The 19,266-nt window shown below is 42.3% G+C and overlaps 1 protein-coding gene across 1 annotated transcript in view; it reads left to right on the top strand.

Annotated features, from left to right (window-relative positions):
- Nucleotides 1–19,266, top strand: part of LOC134356389 (polycystin-1-like protein 2) — a 134,324-nt gene that overhangs the window by 77,494 nt on the left and 37,564 nt on the right. Inside the window, 3 exon segments of the mRNA XM_063067324.1 lie at nt 4,234–4,380; nt 8,959–9,144; nt 11,430–11,748. Of these exon segments, the coding sequence (XP_062923394.1) occupies nt 4,234–4,380; nt 8,959–9,144; nt 11,430–11,748 (652 nt within the window).

The raw sequence follows: 19,266 nt of genomic DNA, 5'->3' as shown, positions 1-19,266 counted from the left end.
ATTGGTAGTGTTGTAATTTGTGTGGTATTTAATTTAGATACATATTTTGTTACTCAGTTTATCTTTTTTATGCTTTTTTAAAACTATTTCTATGAAACTTCAGCTAATTGGACCAAAATGTACTGGTCCTGATATGTCCCAATTAATTGGAATCCACTGGATATTGAAAAAAAAAGTCACTGTCCCAGAATGGACCCTGGGAGAAAGAACACCAAAGTGTCCTTTCTTTCTGTGCATAAGATTCACAACTGATCTCTGCATTCTAACGTGTCAACAGTATGCACACAGCCCCTTCCTTTTAATCCTTTCAGCTTCAATTTTTCCCACCATCTATTTTGTGGAACTTAATTGAGCTCCTAAATATTCATACGCTCATGTGAACTCCAATATCCCTTCAACAAAATCTCAATAGTCAAATGCATTTGTCTTTTTAAAAAAAAATTGAAAAATGTCTTTAAAATATAGTTATCTTCAAAAATTAGAAGCAGATTCTTATTTTTTAGCCCATCCTTTGCCAGTTAATCTTGTTCTGTTTGAATGCCACGACCCTCATTAACATCACATTCACTGGCTAATGATCTTTAGAGCTTTTGCCAGCCGTTGAATGGACTCCTCCACTGCGTGGGTGTAGGCTGTGCCCCACACAGCAGCAGCTGAAAGCTTCCCTTTAGTGGGCTGCTTCCACTGTTAACATCTCAATTGGAGAACTCTGTGAAGAGCAAGAACCCAAGTCCAAGAACTGAATCACAAAGGGTGGAGACTGAATCCAGCTGACCTTTGTTTGGAAGGAGATCAGTGATTACTGTTGAGCATATTACCATAGAGCAATCAATCTCTGTGCTGAGGACAACAATGAAAACAAGTGCAAGAGGGGGAGAAGGAAGCTTCCAACACATCCTAAAGGAGATGGTCTGAGTTAACACACAAAATTCAAATTTAGTTATCCGATGTTCGTCGAAACATATCATGAAATGCATCCTTTGCATTAACAGCCAATGTTGAGGCTTCCCGCAAGAGTCGTCACATATTCTGGCACCCATAATGCTCAGCAGAACACAAAAAGCAATGAAATTACATCAGCAAAACAAGCCCCATTCCTCCCTCTCACCTACACACACAGTCCTCTAATCCCAAGGTGGGCCATTTTCTTTGGCCTCCAACCTCCTTGGGTTTTGACTAGGACAAGCAGACGTTCAGCCTTTGACTACCCCAAATGGACTTCCTGAGACTCGTCTCCGGTCAACAGGCCACAAATTTCGACTTCTGATTTGACCTATCGGCTTTGATCCTTGGCATTGAAAGCCCAGGACCTGCCAATCCTGAACACTGGGCCTAGACCCCTGAACTTGCTGGTGATGGAACACATAACACAGCACACAAGGTTGTCGAGCCTCATTCCTCCTGCTCGCATGGAACTCCAACTTCGGAACCCGCCAACAGCTTGCTGAGCCATGGATGGGATGGAGGCACCAGCTATCGTCCACACTGATCTGCCAGTCTGACATCCAGCTGGACATCCCAACCTGAACCGTGGGTATCCCATGTCCACACTGCTGGCCTTCAAACGTGGACTGGAGCCTGTCCTCTAATTCTCCCACATCCCCACCGCTCAGCTCTAACCTGAACTCTACCTCCCTCTCCCATCCCCACGAACACAAAATAAACCACTTTAAAAAAAAAACAAAAACTGATCTATGACTCAACGGAGCATGGAACAAGTGCTGCCAGACCCTGCAGTGACTCACACCCACCACACCACTGGGTTGTAGGCCTGAGCCCCACATTCAGAGGCCGAATGACCACACCTCTCGCCCCAGCCAACTCAACGCCAGCCGCCACATACCAAGCTGTTGAGTAATTCAGTGCTGGGGAATGCTAGTGAAGGCCAAGGCTTTATGTCAAATTCTAGGTACAGCAGTATGCAGCCTGACTGGATATCTTCCATAAAGTACAGAAGGTATGTACCAGTGACCATCTGTGCTGGATGATCAGGAGTCCTGTAACAAGGAGTTAAAGAGGGAGCATTAACTGGTGTATTACTCAGTCACATGGTATTTCAGAGCTCTTTGCCAAGTGTTTCATGCATCAATATCAAAGCATGAATGTGAAGAAAATCCATTAGTAATAACCGAGAGCTAAAAACTATTGTGCAGTTCCACACACTGTCTTAAATGTTGATAAAACTGAACCCTTTGTTGCCTTGAGTTCTTTGAAATGCTAACAAACAGAAAGATTCTTTTGCCTCGCAAACATGAGGAAATCTGCAGATGCTGGAATTTCAAGCAACGCACACAAAATGCTGGTGGAACTCAGCAGACCAGACAGCATCCATAGGAAGAGGTACAGTCGACGTTTCGGGCCGAGACCCTTCGTCAGGACTAACTGAAAGAAGAGATAGTAAGAGATTTGAAAGTGGGAGGGGGAGAGGGAGATCCAAAATGATAGGAGAAGACAGGAGGGGGAGGGATGGAGCCAAGAGCTGGACAGTTGATTGGCAAAAGGGATATGAGAGGATCATGGGACAGGAGGCCTAGGGAGAAAGAAAGGTGGGGGGAACCCAGAGGAAGATGGAGAGCAGGCAAGGAGTAATTGTGAGGGGGGAGAGAGAAAAAAAGAGAGCGAGAGAGAGAGAAAAAGGGGGGAAAATAAATAAATAAATAAGGGATGGGGTAAGAAGGGGAGGTGGGGCATTAACAGAAGTTAGAGAAGCCAATGTTCATGCTGTCAGGTTGGAGGCTATCCAGATGGAATATAAGGTGTTGTTCCTCCAACCTGAGTGTGGCTTCATCATGATAGTAGAGGAGGCTATGGATAGACATATCAGAATGGAAATGGGACGTGGAATTAAAATGTGTGGCCACTGGGAGATCCTGTTTTCTCAGGCCACACTCAGGTTGGAGGAACAATGCCTTATATTCCGTCTGGATAGCCTCCAACCTGATGGCATGAACACTGACTTCTCTAACTTCCGTTAATGCCCCTCCTCCTTTCTTACCCCACCCCTTATTTACTTATTTATTATTTTTTATATTTTCCTTTTTTTCTCTCTCTCTCCTCTTCTCACAATTGCTCCTTGCCTGCTCTCCATCTTCCTCTGGGCTCCCCTGCCCCTTTCTTTCTCCCTAGGCCTCCCGTCCCATGATCCTCTCCCTTCTCCAGCCTTGTATCCCTTTTGCCAATCAACCTTCCAGCTCTTGGCTCTATCCCTCCCCCTCCTGTCTTCTCCTATCATTTCGGATCTCCCCCTCCCCCTCCCACTTTCAAATCTCTTACTATCTCTTCTTTCAGTTAGTCCTGACGAAGGGTCTCGGCCTGAAGCGTCGACTGTGTTTCTTCCTATGGATGCTGTCTGGCCTGCTGCGTTCCACCAGCATTTTGTGTGAGATTCTTTTGCCTGAAGCTTTATAACTGAATCATTTTAAGCTGCTCTACTGAATTCCTCTGCATATTTTCTCGTATCATTTTTGTAGCTAAAATCATTGAAATGGTTTTATTCTGTTTAAAATTGAACATGAATATAAATATTACAATTTATTCTCTGTATTGAGCAGTATACATGCAGATGCAAGAGCAGAAATCACAGTGCCATAGAACATTGGTTTTTCGTTTCCCGCACCGATTGCATTGTCATCTTTTATTTATGTATGGATTGACTAATTGTAATCTGTTCACGCCACTTGCTGCTAACAATGAATGAGGCATGTACGGTGTTGATGATCAGTCTGTAGAGGCTGCCTAACAGTCGTTGTGAAGCAGGGGCGAAGAAGTTGGAACATGGTACCATTTCTCGAAAGCCAGGACCGGCCCGATAAAGCTGCAGGAATCTAACTCTGTATGATGCAGCTTTGACTCAGCGAGGAGGATATGACCACAGTCATGAGTACAAATTACTTTGGCAGCTTGATTTGTACTCAGGGTTGTGGTCAATGCTACAAAGGAAAGCAGTTTACCTTTTTATACACAAAATAGAAAATATGGTTCTAACATACCTTCAAAGTGGAAAATTTTGGTTTCATTTATGACCTCCTTTTGGAAATCATTTTAAAATATCAATTCACAAAAACTAGAACATTATAGAAATTAAAGTTATGAGTTGGAAACTATATATAGAAGGTACACATTCCAAACATACTAAAGATATGAAAATAAACTGATATGAATATCATATTTAAGTCATATTTTGAAATGTGTCATTAACTCTTAAGCCGACTTACATATGAAATGTTTCTCTAGGTGAAGCACCTAATATGTTGACTTACAATTGTGTCAATCAAACTGATTGTACTATCTACCAGCCACCGGCTCTGAAAAATGTGGAGCAGCTGAAAGCACTTCGAATCAAAGAAAAGAAAATGTATACCTTAATCAGAGATATAATTGGTATGTAAATTTATTTTTCTATATGGCTGTATATAACCAAACATAGAAAACCTACAGCACAATTCAGGCCCTTCAGTCCACAAAGCTTTGCCGAACATGTCCTCAACTTAGAACTACCTAGGGTTACCCATAGCCCTCTATTTTCTAAGCTTCCATGTACCTATCCAGGAGTCTCTTAAAAGACCCCATCGTATCTGCCTCCACCACCGCCTCTGGCAGCCCATTCCATGCACTCACCACTCTCTGTGTTATATTAAAAAAAACTCCTCTGTACCTACTTCTAAGCATCTTAAAACTATGCCTTCTTGTGCTAGCCATTTCAGCCCTGGAAAAAAGCCTCTGACTATCCACATGATCAAAGCCTCTCATTATCTTGTACACCTCTATCAGGTCACCTCTCATCCTCCATCGCTCCAAGGAGAAAAGGCAGAGATCTATTCTCCGAAGGCATGCTCCCCAATCCAGGCAATATCCTTGTAATTCTCCTCTGCACCCTTTCTATGGTTTCCATGTCCTTCCTGTAGTGAGGCGACCAGAATTGAGTACAGTACTCCAAGTGGGGTCTGACCAGGGTCCTATATATCTGCAATATTACCTCTCAGCTCTTAAACTCAATCCCACGATTGATGAGGACCAATCCACCGTATGCCTTCTAAACCACAGAGTCAACCGCACAGCAGCTTTGAGTGTCCTATGGACTCGGACCCAAAGATCCCTCTGATCCTCCATACTGCCAAGAGTCTTCCCATTATATATTCTGCCATCATATTTGAGAGGGGAGACTTGCAGCATGGGCAACTGCTGGTCTTCCACACAATCTTGCCTAGGCCTGCGCCCTGGAAACTTTCCAAGGCGCAAATCCATGGTCTCATGAGACTAATGGGTGCCTATATATTTGACCTACCAAAATGAACTACCTCACACTTATCTGGGTTGAGCTCCATCTGCCACTTCTCAGCCCAGTTTTGCATCCTATCAATGTCCTACTGCAACCTCTGACAGCCCTTCACACTATCCACAACACCCCCAAACTTTGTGTCATCAGCAAATTTACTAACCCATCCCTCCATTTCCTCATCCAGGTTATTTATAAAAATCATGAAGAGTAGGGGTCCCAGAACAGATTACTGAGGCACACCACTGGTCACTGGCCTCCATGAAGAATATGACCCCTCTACAACCACTCTTTGCCTTCTGTGAGCAAGGCAATTCTGGATCCACAAAGCAATGTCCCCTTGGATCCCATGCCTCCTTACTTTCTCAATAAGCCTTGCATGGGGTACCTTATCAAATGCCTTACTAAAATCCATATACACTACATCTACGGCTCTACCTTCATCAATGTGTTTAGTCACATTGTCAAAAAGTTCAATCAGGTTTGTAAGGCATGACGTGCCTTTGACAAAGCCATGCTGACTATTCCTAATCATATTATGCCTCTCCAAATGTTCATAGATCCTGCCTCTCAGGATCTTCTCCATCAAATTACCAACCTCTGAAGTAAGACTCACTGGTCTATAATTTCCTGGGTTATCCCTACTCCCTTTCTTGAATAAGGGAACAACATCCACAACCCTCCAATCCTCTGGAACCTCTCCCGTCCTCATTGATGATGCAAAGATCATCGCCAGAGGCTCAGAAATCTCCTCGCTCATTTCCCACAGTAGCCTGGGGTACATCCCGTCCGGTCCTGGTGACTTATCCAATTTGATGCTTTCCAAAATCTCCAGCACATCCTCTTTCTTAATATCTATATGCTCAACCTTTTCAGTCCACTGCAAGTCATCCCTACAATCGCCAAGATCCTTTTCCGTAATGAATACTGAAGCAAAGTATTCGTTAAGTACCTCTGCTATCTCCTCCGGTTCCATACACACTTTTCTATTGTCACACTTGATTGGTCCTATTCTCTCACGTCTTATCATCTTGCTCTTCACATACTTACAGAATGCCTTGGGGTTTTCCTTAATCCTGTCTGCCAAGGCCTTCTCATGGCCCCTTCTGGCTCCCCTAATTTCATACTAAGCTCCTTCCTGCTCGCCTTATAATCTTCTAGATCTCTATCATTACCTAGTTTTTTGAACCTTTCGTAAGCTCTTCTTTTCTCCTTGACTAGATTTACAACAGCCTTTGTACACCACAGTTCCCGTACCCTACCATCTTTTCCCTGTCTCATTGGAACGTATCTACGCAGAACCCCACACAAATATCCCCTGAACATTTGCCACATTTCTTCCGTACGTTTCCCTGAGAGCATCTGTTTCCAATTTATGCTTCCAAGTTCCAGCCTGATAGCTTCATATTTCCTCTTATTCCAATTAAACGTTTCCCTAACTTGTCTGTTCCTATCCCTCTCCAATGCAATGGTAAAGGAGATAGAACTGTGATCATTATCTCCAAAATGCTTTCCCACTGAGAGACCTGCCACCTGACCAGGTTCATTTCCCAATACCGGATCAAGTACAGCCTCCTCTCTTGTAGGATTATCTACATATTGTATCAAGGAACCTTCCTGAACACACCTAACAAACTCCACCCCGTTTAAACCCCTCACTCTAGGGAGATGCCAATCAATATTTGCGAAATTAAAATCTCCCACCACAACAACCCTGTTGTTATTACTCCTTTCCAGAATCTGTCTCCCTATCTGCTCCTCAGTGTCCCTGTTACTATTGGGTGGTCTATAAAAACCACCCAGTAGCATTATTGACCCCTTCCTATTCCTAACTTCCACTCACAGAGACTCTGTAGACAACCCCTCCACGACTTCCTCCTTTTCTGCAGACTGGCATTACGTGTACATACTGCTCTAGTCTTTGACAGGGATGAAAGCAGTACAGGCTAGTGCTGGTAAGGAAGCTAAATTACTTTTACACCTGACCATTGGCCTATTTAAACCTGTTCTACACTGCAACGTATGGTATTGTCAACATGCCTATATTTCAGAAGGCAGCAAGGTAGTTAACAAGGCATTTGGAGAAATTTACTGTCCTAGACATGGAATAGTACAGTGATTATTTTAAGACAGAAGTTAGACCACAGTTCACATGGAGTGTATACTTCAGGGCAGCACTTTACTGAAAGGATGTGATGACACAATAAAGTGCAGAAGGTACTTACAAGAATGTTGCTTGGATTGGAGAATTTTTATTTTTAGGAGAGATTGGCTCAGCTGGTATTGTTTTCTCTGCAAGAAGGAAGACAACGCGGACTTAATTGAAATGTATAAAACTATGAGAAGCTTAGACTGTTTTTCCTTATCAGTGAGGATTATAACCAGGGGACATAGATTAGGTCATTGGTAGAAACGTCAAAGGGGAGTTCTTTGGAAAGTTACGTTATATCAAGATATTCAAAGCAGAAACATAAGCTCGAACTTATTTACAAGTAGTGTCTTGTTAATGTTAACGAGAGACACCTCATTTCACAGAATGTGCAATATGAAAATGTAAAAGATTTGCAATGAGGCATTGAGAAACGTTATGTATAACTATCCATTACTGGCGCCATGTCCTGATCAAGCTAAAGAGAATGGGAGAAGTAAAGAATTATGAGTGAGTGGATGAGTATTGGAAGCTAGGTAATGTAGATATAGAGGGACACAGTAGAAGAAAGAAAGGACTAGAATATAGGAACGGGGCATCTACAACAAGGTGAAAAACAGCTCAAGAGAGAAAGGAATACAAACCAATGAGAGAGGGAGAGGGAGATTCAGCCTTGTCAAATAAGGCCACCATGGTCATTGTAGCTTTCAGTACACTCCTTCTGCGGCTCAGCAGCTGCTGGATTACAAATTGTGTGAAAACTAATTTTTCCCGCAGCAACCAATTAGAGAAAAAGAAACAAGAAGTGAGTACAAATATTACGTAGATTTTTCTTTCTTTAAATTTTCACAGAGTATCATTCTTATAAATTAGAGCTGTATAAGTCCTGTGAATACAATTCCTATTCTTAAAGCACTTGAACAGTCAACTACGAATAATCAGTACAGAAATGCTTTGCACATCTCTTTTCAAACATGGCATTGGATGGTTGAATGTTGAACTTGGTTATGTTGCTGCCAAATTTTTGCTAGTTCCATCATCTTTGTGCAATTGTTTCACTTTTTGTTCTGAAGATCTAACAGAGCAGTCATTTTTTGTAAGTTAATGTACTGAATGTGGCTGATCACTGAATAAAGCAATAGAGGAGACAGACCCCTGTGTTGCGTGGTTGGAAATGTGTCCTAGAAAGTGGGTGGTATTGCAATCCTATAGATCTCAAACCCTGTCATCTGCACATGCATTAAGAGGTGTGCTTTGAAAAATATTAACTTTGTGTTTATTTGTATACTTTCTTTTCACAAGTTCAGTCACAATATATTTTATCCTGCATCTCAGATTTTTGGGTAATGTTTTATGAATTCTACAAGGGTGAATTTCTGTAATCAAGCCGACCATAATGACAGGGTCAATTATACTTTGGTAAGCCAGCCACTGATACAGACGAGATGATCTGGCTTTTATATATTTGTGGTTAACCTGAGAAATAAAGGAACAAAAGTAAAACCAGATCTTATACATTTCTTCCTTATTTTAGCCCATGTGCTGTTTCTGGTGTCTTTGTCGATTATTGCCTACGGAGAACGAAGTCCTCATTCTTTTTATTTAAACAAAGCCATCAACGATAGTTTTACCAGAAAGTTCAATGGCTCTGTAACTGTCGATGACTTTTACAATTGGTCTGAGGAAATCTTATTACCCAACCTCTATGGAACTTATGAAGGTAATGACAAAACTATTGAAACAATATTAAATAAGTGATTTTTTTAAAAAAGGAATATTTTATCTTGATCAATTGGTTCTGGAGGTGCTGGAGGTGCTGGAGGATTGGAGGATAGCTAATATTGTTCTGATGTTTACGAAGGGCTCTAGGAATAGGCCAGAAAAGTATGAGCTGGTGAGCCTGACATCACAAGTGGGAAAGTTGTTGGAAGGTATTATAAGCGACTGGATAAATCAGTATTTGGATAGACCTGGACTGATTAGGGATAGTCAGCATGGCTTTGTACATGGTAAGTCATGTCTAACCAATCTTACAGAGTTTTTTTTTGAGAAAGTTACCAGGAAAGTGGATGAAGGCAACACAGTGGATGTTGTTTACATGGACTTTAGCAAGGATTTTGACAAGGTCCCACATGGGAGGCTGGTCAAGAGGGTTCAGTCACTTGGCATTCAAGATGAGGTAGTAAATTGGATTAGACTTTGGCTTCATGGAAGAAGCCAGAGAGTGGTGATAGATGGTTGCTTCTCTGACTGGCGGCCGATGATTAGTGGTGTACTGCAGGGATCGGTGCTGGGTTTGTTGTTGTTTGTCATCTATATCAACGATCTGGATGATAATGTGGTGATAAACTGGGTCAGCAAATTAGTGGATGACACCAAGACTGGGGTTGTAGTGGACAGCGTGGATGACTATCAAAGCTTGCAGCAGCATCTGGACCAGCTGGAAAATGGGCTGAAAAATGGCAGATGGAACTTAATGCAGGCATGTGTGAGGTGTTGCACCTTTGGAGGACCAACCAGAGTGGGTCTTTCACAGTGAATGGTAGGGCACCGAGGAGTGCTGTAGAATAGAAGAATCTGGGAATACAGATCCATAATTCCATGAAAGTGGTGTCACAGATAAATAGCATTATAAAGAAAGCTTTTGGCACATTGGCCTTCATAAATCAATGTATTGCGTACAGGAGTTAAGATGCTATTTTTTGTATTAGAGGATGGTGAGGTCTAATTTGGAGTATTTTGTCCAGTTTTGGTCACTTACCTACAGGAACGATGTAAATAAGATTGAAAGAGTGTAGAAAAAATTTACAGGGATGTTGCCAGGACTGGAGGACCTGAGTTATAAGGAAAGATTGAATAGATTAGGACTTTATTACTAAGAATGTAGAGGATTGAGGGGAGATTTGATAGAGGTATACAAAATTATGAGGGGTATAGACAGCGTAAATGCAAGCAGGCTTTTTCCACTGAGTTTGGGTGAGATTAAAACCAGAGGCATGGGTTAAGGGTGAAAAGGTGAGATATTTAATGGGAACATGAGAGGGAACTTCATCACTCAGAGGGTGGTGAGAGCATGGAACAAGCTGACAGCACAAGTGGTGGATATGGGGTCAATTTCAACATTTAACAGGAATTTGGATAGGTATGTAGACAGGAGGGTTATGGAGGGCTATGGTCTGGGTACAAGTCGGTGGGACAAGGCAGACTAATGGTTTGACACAGACTAGACAGGCCCAAGGGCCTCTTTCTGTTCTGTAGTGTTCTCTGACTCTATTTGTATTGTTTCTGGAACCTCACAATGAGCCCTCTGGTATTACCAGACTATAGTCTAACTGTTATTTTATGTAACATGCATATCCCAAATTCACAGCTTAAACATCTGAAAAATGTAATGGTTTGTGCCATGAAACATTTTTAAAAGATTAGCTGTATTTATCACAGAGAGGAATAGGTACATTTAATGTCAGAGAAATGTATACAATATACATCCTGAAATTCTTTTTCTTCACAACCATCCACAAAAACAGAGGAGTGCCCCAAAGAATGAAAGAGGAGAACCCCAAAACCCTCCCACACATAAGCAGCAGCAAAGCAACAACTCCCCACACAATGATTTAATATTTCGACATACATCAAAACATACCATGAAATGTATTGTTTTGCATCAAAGCAAATCAGCGGGGTAGCTCACAACATTACCACGCTTCCAGTGCCAAAATAGTATGCCGACAGCTCACTAGCTGTGTGTCTTTAGAATATGGGAGGAAACCAGAGCACGAGAAGGAAACACACACAGTCACAGGGAGAACGTACTCCTTACAAACAGCAGCGGGAATTGAACTGAAATCTTACAGCGGGCACTGCAAAGCATAGTGCCAACCATTACCCTACTGCGCTGCCCTAATTTTATATTTCATACTCACTTGTGCAGTCACTGAACACCAAGTGACGAGTGGAAATAAATGTAATGACTAACCGGATAATCATTGCGCACTTCTTGTCCAGGATTTATAACAGACGGGAATTCAAAGCTGATTGGTAGCCCCCGCGTTCGACAGGTGAGAGTGAAGCCAGCTCCTTGCCCTGTGCCAACTAGGTTGCTGGATAGCATTAAGGAATGCCGTGCTCCCTACTCCTACAGTGATGAATATATGTTAGACTTTGGAAACCTCAATGTTCATACTGACTCTTCGAGCCTTGCTTCCTCCTGGAAATATCAGAGTGAATCACAGCTGAACGGATATCCCATTTGGGGAAAGCTCGCAGTTTATCGAGGAGGTGGTTTTGTGGCTGAATTGGGCACAGAGTTCAAAACTGCATCCAGGTAACCAAAATTTGCAAAGATAACCAATTATTTTTCTACAGGAACTTAATGTGTGTGATGGCTATCCCTCGAGGTCGAGGATGATGGTCTTCGTTCTGTTGATCCACTTATGGGCTCTCAAGTGGCTTATGAGTCCAATCTTAACTTAATGTCATCACAGATTGTTGTGCTTGTTTCAAGTAGTCCACAATTATTTCATGTCGACCAATGCAGTATGTATGATCATGCAATATAAAATTACATTTATAATAAGAAAACAAAAGAAAATTGCAGATGCTGCATATCTGAAATAAATCTGAATTTGGGGAAGGTCCAGTAACATGGCATTTAGTGTAGAGCTATTACAGCAACAGCAGGTCAGGTTCAGTTCCACAGCTGTCTGTCAGAAGCTTGTACATCTCCCAGTTACTGCATTGGTTTCCTCCGGCTGCTCCAGTTTCCTCCCACTTTCCAAAGACACGCAGTTTAATTGGTCACATGGGTGTAACTGAGCTGGAAGGGCCTGTTACTGAGCTATATCTCTGAATTAAAAAATGAAAATTCTGGAAACGATTTAGCAGCTCGGCAGCATCTGCAGAAAGACAAACTGAGCCACTGTCTTGAGTCAAATATTGTTTGTCAAAATATCACTGGTTTTCAACCTATGATGTTCTCTCTTTCTCCTTCTGTGATTGCTACCTGGCCAACTACATTTATCATATTTTTTCCTTACACATTTTTACATCAATCTGAATAGAAATAAATAAAACTTTCTCTCTTTATTCACAATATAATCCTTTAATTCTTTGATTATTATTTATCTCTGCTATAGAGGGTTATACGTAATAGGTCAATTTTTAACCAGCTGGGAAATAGCATTGCTTCCTCTGCATGGTATGGACTGGTATGGATAAGATCATTACAACCAGATATTACAATATAACTATGTTAATATTAGATGCATATACCGCTAACAAATCACAAAAGTTTTTTTAAAAAGGTTACATCTTCCTAACAGAGAAACTCACTGAATTATGCAGCTTTTCTGAAATGTGATTACGAATTAACAAATTCAGTTTCATGTTGGATTTACTCACCGGAGAGATAGAGTGTGAGATTTGTGATGAAACAATTTGTGGAAAAAGAATCATTTGAGGTAATTTAGGCAAGTAGGACATCTACTCAGTGGCCAATTTATTAGGTAGCTCCTATTCCTAATAAACTGGCCATTGAGTGTATGTTCATGGTATTCTGTTGCTGTAGCCCATCCACTTCAAGGTTCAATGTGTTGTGCATTCACAGAATCTCTTCTGTGCACCACTAGTGTGACATGTGGTTATTTGAGTTCCTGTCACCTTCCTGTCAGCTTGAACCAGTCTGGCCGTTCTCCTTTGGTCTCTCTCATTAATACAGTTTTTCCCACAGAGTTTCCGCTCACTGGCTGTGATTTGTTTTTTTGTACCTTTCTCCATAAACTTTAGGAAATGTGGTGCATGAAAATCCCTGGAGATCAGCATTTTCTGAGATACTCAAACCACCCCATCTGGCACCAACAAACATTCCATGGTCAAAGTTGCTTAGATCACATTTCTTCCCCATTCTAATACCTTTATGCATTGAGTTGCTGCCACATTATTGGTTGATTAGATATTTCCATTATTGAGCAGGTGTACAGGTGTACCTAATAAAATGGCCACTGAAAGTGGACTGCATTTGAAACAGTCTGACAAACATCATATCACGAGTTAAATCTCTCTGAAGTCTATTGGGAGTTACAATCCATCCTCCTAAAGGGTAAACCGTTCACTCACATTTATTGTGAAACGGATTATATACATATCATCTTTCTTTCCTCAATTTTAGAAAATACTTTTCCTGAAAAATCACTAACACCTTTTCAGAGATGTTCCCTGATGACTTTGCAAACAGTTCACAGTAGGGGCAATATTGTGTTTCAAAAGCTTTTAAAGGAATGTTGAAACCCGTAGTCATTTGATGGCAGGAGAGCAGATCATTAGCAAGAGTCTTTACTCAAGGCAGCGAGAGCAGCAAGGGGCAGGCGAGTGGGTCAGGTTTGGTTAAGAATGGAGGAGAGGGAGGGGTGCAAGGCTGGTAGAGGGAGAAAGACAGAAGGATAGAGAGATGGTGTGTGATGGAGATGAGAGAGAGAGAGAGAGAGAGAGAGATGACGCACTTGCTTGCTGTCACAAATATATGGCCATCCTCCCTTAGCTTCCACTTCAACCCTTCCCCTTTGACAATGGGCAAGATAGGAAACAACTTTCTCCTTTCATCCGTTTTACCCTACCCTTACTTTTTCCATCGGACACCATCCCACACTTGCTCCCCCAACCCACTCTTTCTCTTCCTCCTTCACTATATTTCTCCCTCTCTTTCCCTTTCCAACTGCACACCCACCCAATTTCTTCTGTAGCTCTCCTGCTGCCCTTCAGATCAGTGGCGAGGGATTGTGAATGGGGCTGGTGAGGCAAGATGTGACCCCAGCTGATGTTGCGTTCCACCATCTCTATTGGACCCTTCATAAAATTCTTGGAAGATCTTCGTGTACACAACTTATTTTGACACTGTTGATTCTGGTGGAATTGGTGTTGGTTTATTATTACCACATGTTTGTACATTAAACCATGCCTTGCATACAGATAATACACACAAAATGCTGGAGGAACTCAGCAGGCCAGGCAGCATCTTTGGAAAAGAGTAAACAGTCGATGTTTTGGGCTGAGACCCTTCAGCAGGACCGGAGAGAGAAGAGATGAGGAGTCAGAGTGATAAGGTGGGGGGAGGAGAGGAAGAAACACAAGGTGAAACCGGGAGGGGGGTAGGGGTGAAGTAAAGAGCTGGGAAGTTGATTGGTGAAAGGGATACAGGGCTGGAGAAGGGGGAGTCTGATGGGAGAGGAGAGAAGGCCATGGAAGAAAGAAAAGGAGAGGAGCACTGGAGAGTGCAGGCAAGGAGGAGGGAAAAGGGGATGGGGGGGCAGGGGTGGCCATTACCAAAAGTTAGAGAAATCAATTTTCATCGGGGTGAAGGCTACCCAGATGGAATATAAGGTGTTGCTCCTCCAACCTGAGTGTGGCCTCATCATGACAGTAGAGGAATCCATGGACTGACATATCAGAATGGGAATGGGAAGTGGAATTAAAATGGTCGCCACTGGGAGATCCCATTTTTTTTTGGTGAATGGAGCGTAGGTGCTTGGCAAAGTAGTCTCCCAATCTACGTCGGGTCTCAATGATACACGGCAGGCCACACCAGGAGCACTGAACACAGTATATGACCCCAACAGACTCACAGGTGAAGTGTCGCCTCACCTGGAAGGGCTGTTCGGGGCCCTGAATGGTAGTGAGGGAGGAGGTGTAGGGGCAGGAGAAGCACTTGTTCTGCTTGCAAGGATAAGTGCCAGGAGGGAGATGAGTGGGGAGGGACAAATGGACAAGGGGGTTCTTATGATCCCTGCGGAAAGTGGGGGGTTGGGAAAGATGCGCTTGGTGGGGGGATCACGTTGGAGATGGTGGAACTTATGGAGAATTATATGCTGGACCCAGAGGCTGTTGGGGTGGTAGGTAGTAAATTCGATTTCTTGAACTTCTGGTAATGGCCACCCTGCCTCCTCTCCTTCACCATTCCCTATCCGGTTTTCTCTCTCTCACCTTATCTCCTTGCGTGCACTCTCTGGTGCTCGTCCCCTTTTTTTTCTTCCATGGCCTTCTTTCCCTCCTATTAGATTCCCCCTTCTCCAGCCCTGTATCTCTTTCATCAATCAACTTCGTAGCTCCTTATTTCACCCCTCTCCTCTCCTGGTTTCACCCATCACTTTGTGTTTCTTCCCTCCCTCCCTCCCATCTTCTAACTTTGACTCCTCATCCATTTTTCTCCAGATCTGAGGAAGGGCCTCGGCCCAAAACGTCAACTGCGCTCTTTTCCATAGATGCTGCCTGGTCTGCTGAGTTCCTCCAGCATTTTGTGCGTGTTGCTTGGATTTTTCAGCATCCGCAGATTTTCTCTTGTTTGTCTTGCATACAGTTCTTGCAGATCAAATCATTACACAATGCATTGAGGTATTGTGAAATAAAATAAAACAATAACAGCGCTGAATAAACTGAAAAGCTGCTGAAAAAGAGCAGCGCAGGTAAATAAAGTGCAAAATCATAATGAGGTAGATTGTGAGGAAAAGAGTCCATCTTATTGTTGAAGGGGTCTGTTCGAGAGTCTGATGACTGTGGGATAGAAGCTGTGCTTGAGCTGGTGGTACCTGCTTTCAGGCGTTTGTATCTCCTGCCTGATAGGAGAGTGGAGGAGAAAGCTGGCTGCATTACTGAGGCAGCAAGTAGGATAGAAAGTCTATAACTTCTGTAACACCACTACCTCAGTTTAAAGACATTATTTAAATGCTTTTCTTTTTTTTGATTGGTAATCTGTATCTACTGCATGACCTCCTCATGAAACAGCCCTTTGTATTCTGCCTGGGTAGTCTACAACCTAATGGTATGAACATTGAATTCTTCAGAATCAGAATTATGTTTAATATCCCTGGCATATATTGTGAAATTTGTTGTTTCAGTAGCACATTACAATGCATAATAATAAAAAAACTACACAGTAAGAAATATACTATATATAGCATAGGGATTTTGAGGTCTGCAAGTTTTGTTTCTTTTTCTTTTTGTGTGTATTTAATGGCTATCTGCAGAAGACGGATCTCAGAGTTGTATTGTACAAGACGAGACACAAGATCACAAGGCAAAGGAGCAGAAGTAGGCCATTCGGCCCATCGAGTCTGCTCTGCCGCTCCACCATGAGCTAAACTATTCTCCCATCTAGTTCCAATTTCCAGCTTTTTTCCCATATCCCTTGATACCCTGACTAATTAGATACCTATCAATCTCCTCCTTAAACACCCTCAATGATCGGGCCTCCACAGCTGTATGTGGCAACGAATTCCACAAATCCATTGTTAGCCCCTGCATTCCAGGAATCATCCTGGTAAATCTTCTCTGAACTCTCTCCAACATCAGTACATCCCTTCTAAGATAGGGGGCCCAAAACTGCACACAGTATTTCAAATGAGGTCTCGCCAGTGCCCCATACAGCCTCATCAACACCTCCTTACTCTTATACACTATTGCTCTTGAAATGGATGCCAACATAGCATTTGCTTTCCTTACTGCCGATCCAACCTGGTGGTTAACCTTTAGGGTATCTTGCACGAGGACCCCCAAGTCCCTTTGCACTTCCAATTTTTGAATTTTCTCCCCATCTAAATAATAATCTGCCCTATTATTTCTTCTTCAAAAATGTACAACTGTACATTTCTCAACATTGTATCTCATCTGCAATTTCTTTGCCCACTCTCCTAAACTGACCAAGTCTCTCTGCAACCTTTCTGTTTCTTCAACACTTCCAGCTCCTCCACCTACCTTGGTGTCATCCGCAAACTTAGCCACAAAACCATTTAATCCATAATCATCGATACACATTGTAAAAAGAAGCGGCCCCAACACCGACCCCTGCGGAACGCGACTAGTAACCGGCAACCAATCAGAATAGGATCCCTTTATTCCCACCCTTTGCTTTTTGCCTATCAGCCAATGCTTCACCCGTTCCAATATCTTTCCTGTAATTCCATGGGCTCTCACCTTATTAAACAGCCACTTAAGCAGCACCTTATCGAAGGCCTTTTGAAAATCCAAATACACAACATCCACAGCCTCTCCCTTGTCAATCTTATTCGAGATTACCTCAAAAAGTTCCAATAGGTTGGTGAGGCAGGATCTTCCCTTCATGAAACCATGTTGGCTTCGGCCTATCTTGTCTTGCATCTCGAGGTATTTCATAACCTCGTCCTTGAGGATTGACTCCAATAATTTTCCAACTACTGATGTCAGACTAATAGGTCTGTAATTTTCTTTTTGCTGCCTCCCTCCTTTCTTAAACAGCGGAACTACATTTGTGACCTTCCAGTCCTCCGGAACCATACCAGAGTCTATTGATTCCTGGAAGATCATTTCCAATGCCTCTACAATCTCCAAAGCCACCTCCTTCAGAACCTGTGGGTGCACCTCATCCGGTCCAGGAGACTTATCTATTCTTAGTCCATTTAGCTTCCCAAGCACTTTCTCTCTAGTAATCTTGACTGTACCTAAATCGATTCCCTGAGACCTCTGGCTATCTGGTATGTTGCTAATGTCTTCCACTGTGAAGACTGATGAAAAATACTCATTTAGTTCCTCTGCCATCTTTGTTAACCATTATAATTTCTCCAGCATCATTTTCAATCAGTCCTATATCTACCCATGTCACTCTTTTACTCTTCATATATTTAAAAAAACTCTTAGTATCCTTTTTTATGTTAATTACCAACTTCCTTTCATAATTCATCTTTTCTTCCTAATGACTTTCTTAGTTTCCTTCCGTAAGGTTTTAAAAGTCATCCAGTCCTCAGTTTTCCCACTAATTTTTGCTTCCTTGTACGCCGTCTCTTTTGCTTTTATTTTCGCGTTAACCTCTCTCGTTAGCCGCATTTTTGCCATTTTTCCACTCATGATTTTCTTTTTTCTTGGAATATATTTTTCCTGAACTTTCCTGATTTCTTCTAGGAATTTCATCCAATTCTGCTCTACCGTCCCTCCTTCCGACTTACTTTTCCAATCGACTTGGGCCAGTTCCTCTCTCATACCACTGTAATTTCCTTTGTTCCACTGAAATATCGATACACCTGATACCAGCTTCTCCTTTTCAAATTTGAAACTGAACTCAATCATATTATGATCACTATTTCCAAGGGGTTTCATTACCTCCAGCTCCCTAATCGCCTCAGGTTCATTACACAGCACCCAATCCAAAACAGCCGATCCCCTGGTGGACTTATGGACAAGTTGCTCCAAAAAGCCATCCTGTAGGCAGTCTACAAACTCCCTCTCCTGAGATCCAGTACCTTCCTGACTTTCCCCCAATCCACTTTCATATTAAAATCCCCCATAATTATCTTGACATTTTCCTTCTGACAAGCTTTTTCTATTTCCAGCTGTAGCTTGTAGTCCACATCCCAGCTGTTGTTTGGAGGCCTGTATATAACTGCTATTAGTGTCTTTTTACCCTTGCCATTTATTAACTCGACCCATAAGGATCCTACCTCTTCTAATCCTATGTCCCTTCTTTCTGTTGATTTGATATCGTTGCTTACCATCAGGGCCACACCACCCCCTCCTTTACCTGCTTTCCTATCTTTCCTATGCACTGTGTATCCTGGGACATTCAGCTCCCAATCACATCCATCATTTAGCCATGACTCGGTGATGGCCACAAATGTCCTATCTTTTAACCTGTAGCTGTAAAACAAGATCATCCACTTTATTTCTAATGCTGCGTGCATTTAAGTACAGTACATTTAGATAGTATCTGTAACCGATTTTGCTATATTTCTATCGCACAGCAAATTATCCTGTCTATTCACCTGCCTGTCCTTCTTGCCATCTTTGCTGCACAGTATCTTTGACTTATTTCTATTTTCCTCTTCCT

This window comes from Mobula hypostoma, chromosome 14 (assembly GCF_963921235.1).
Source record: "Mobula hypostoma chromosome 14, sMobHyp1.1, whole genome shotgun sequence".
In the NCBI taxonomy this organism is placed as follows: Eukaryota; Metazoa; Chordata; class Chondrichthyes; order Myliobatiformes; family Myliobatidae; genus Mobula; species Mobula hypostoma.
The sequence above is the reverse complement of the archived record's forward strand: the minus strand, read 5'-3'. Positions and strand labels throughout refer to the sequence as shown.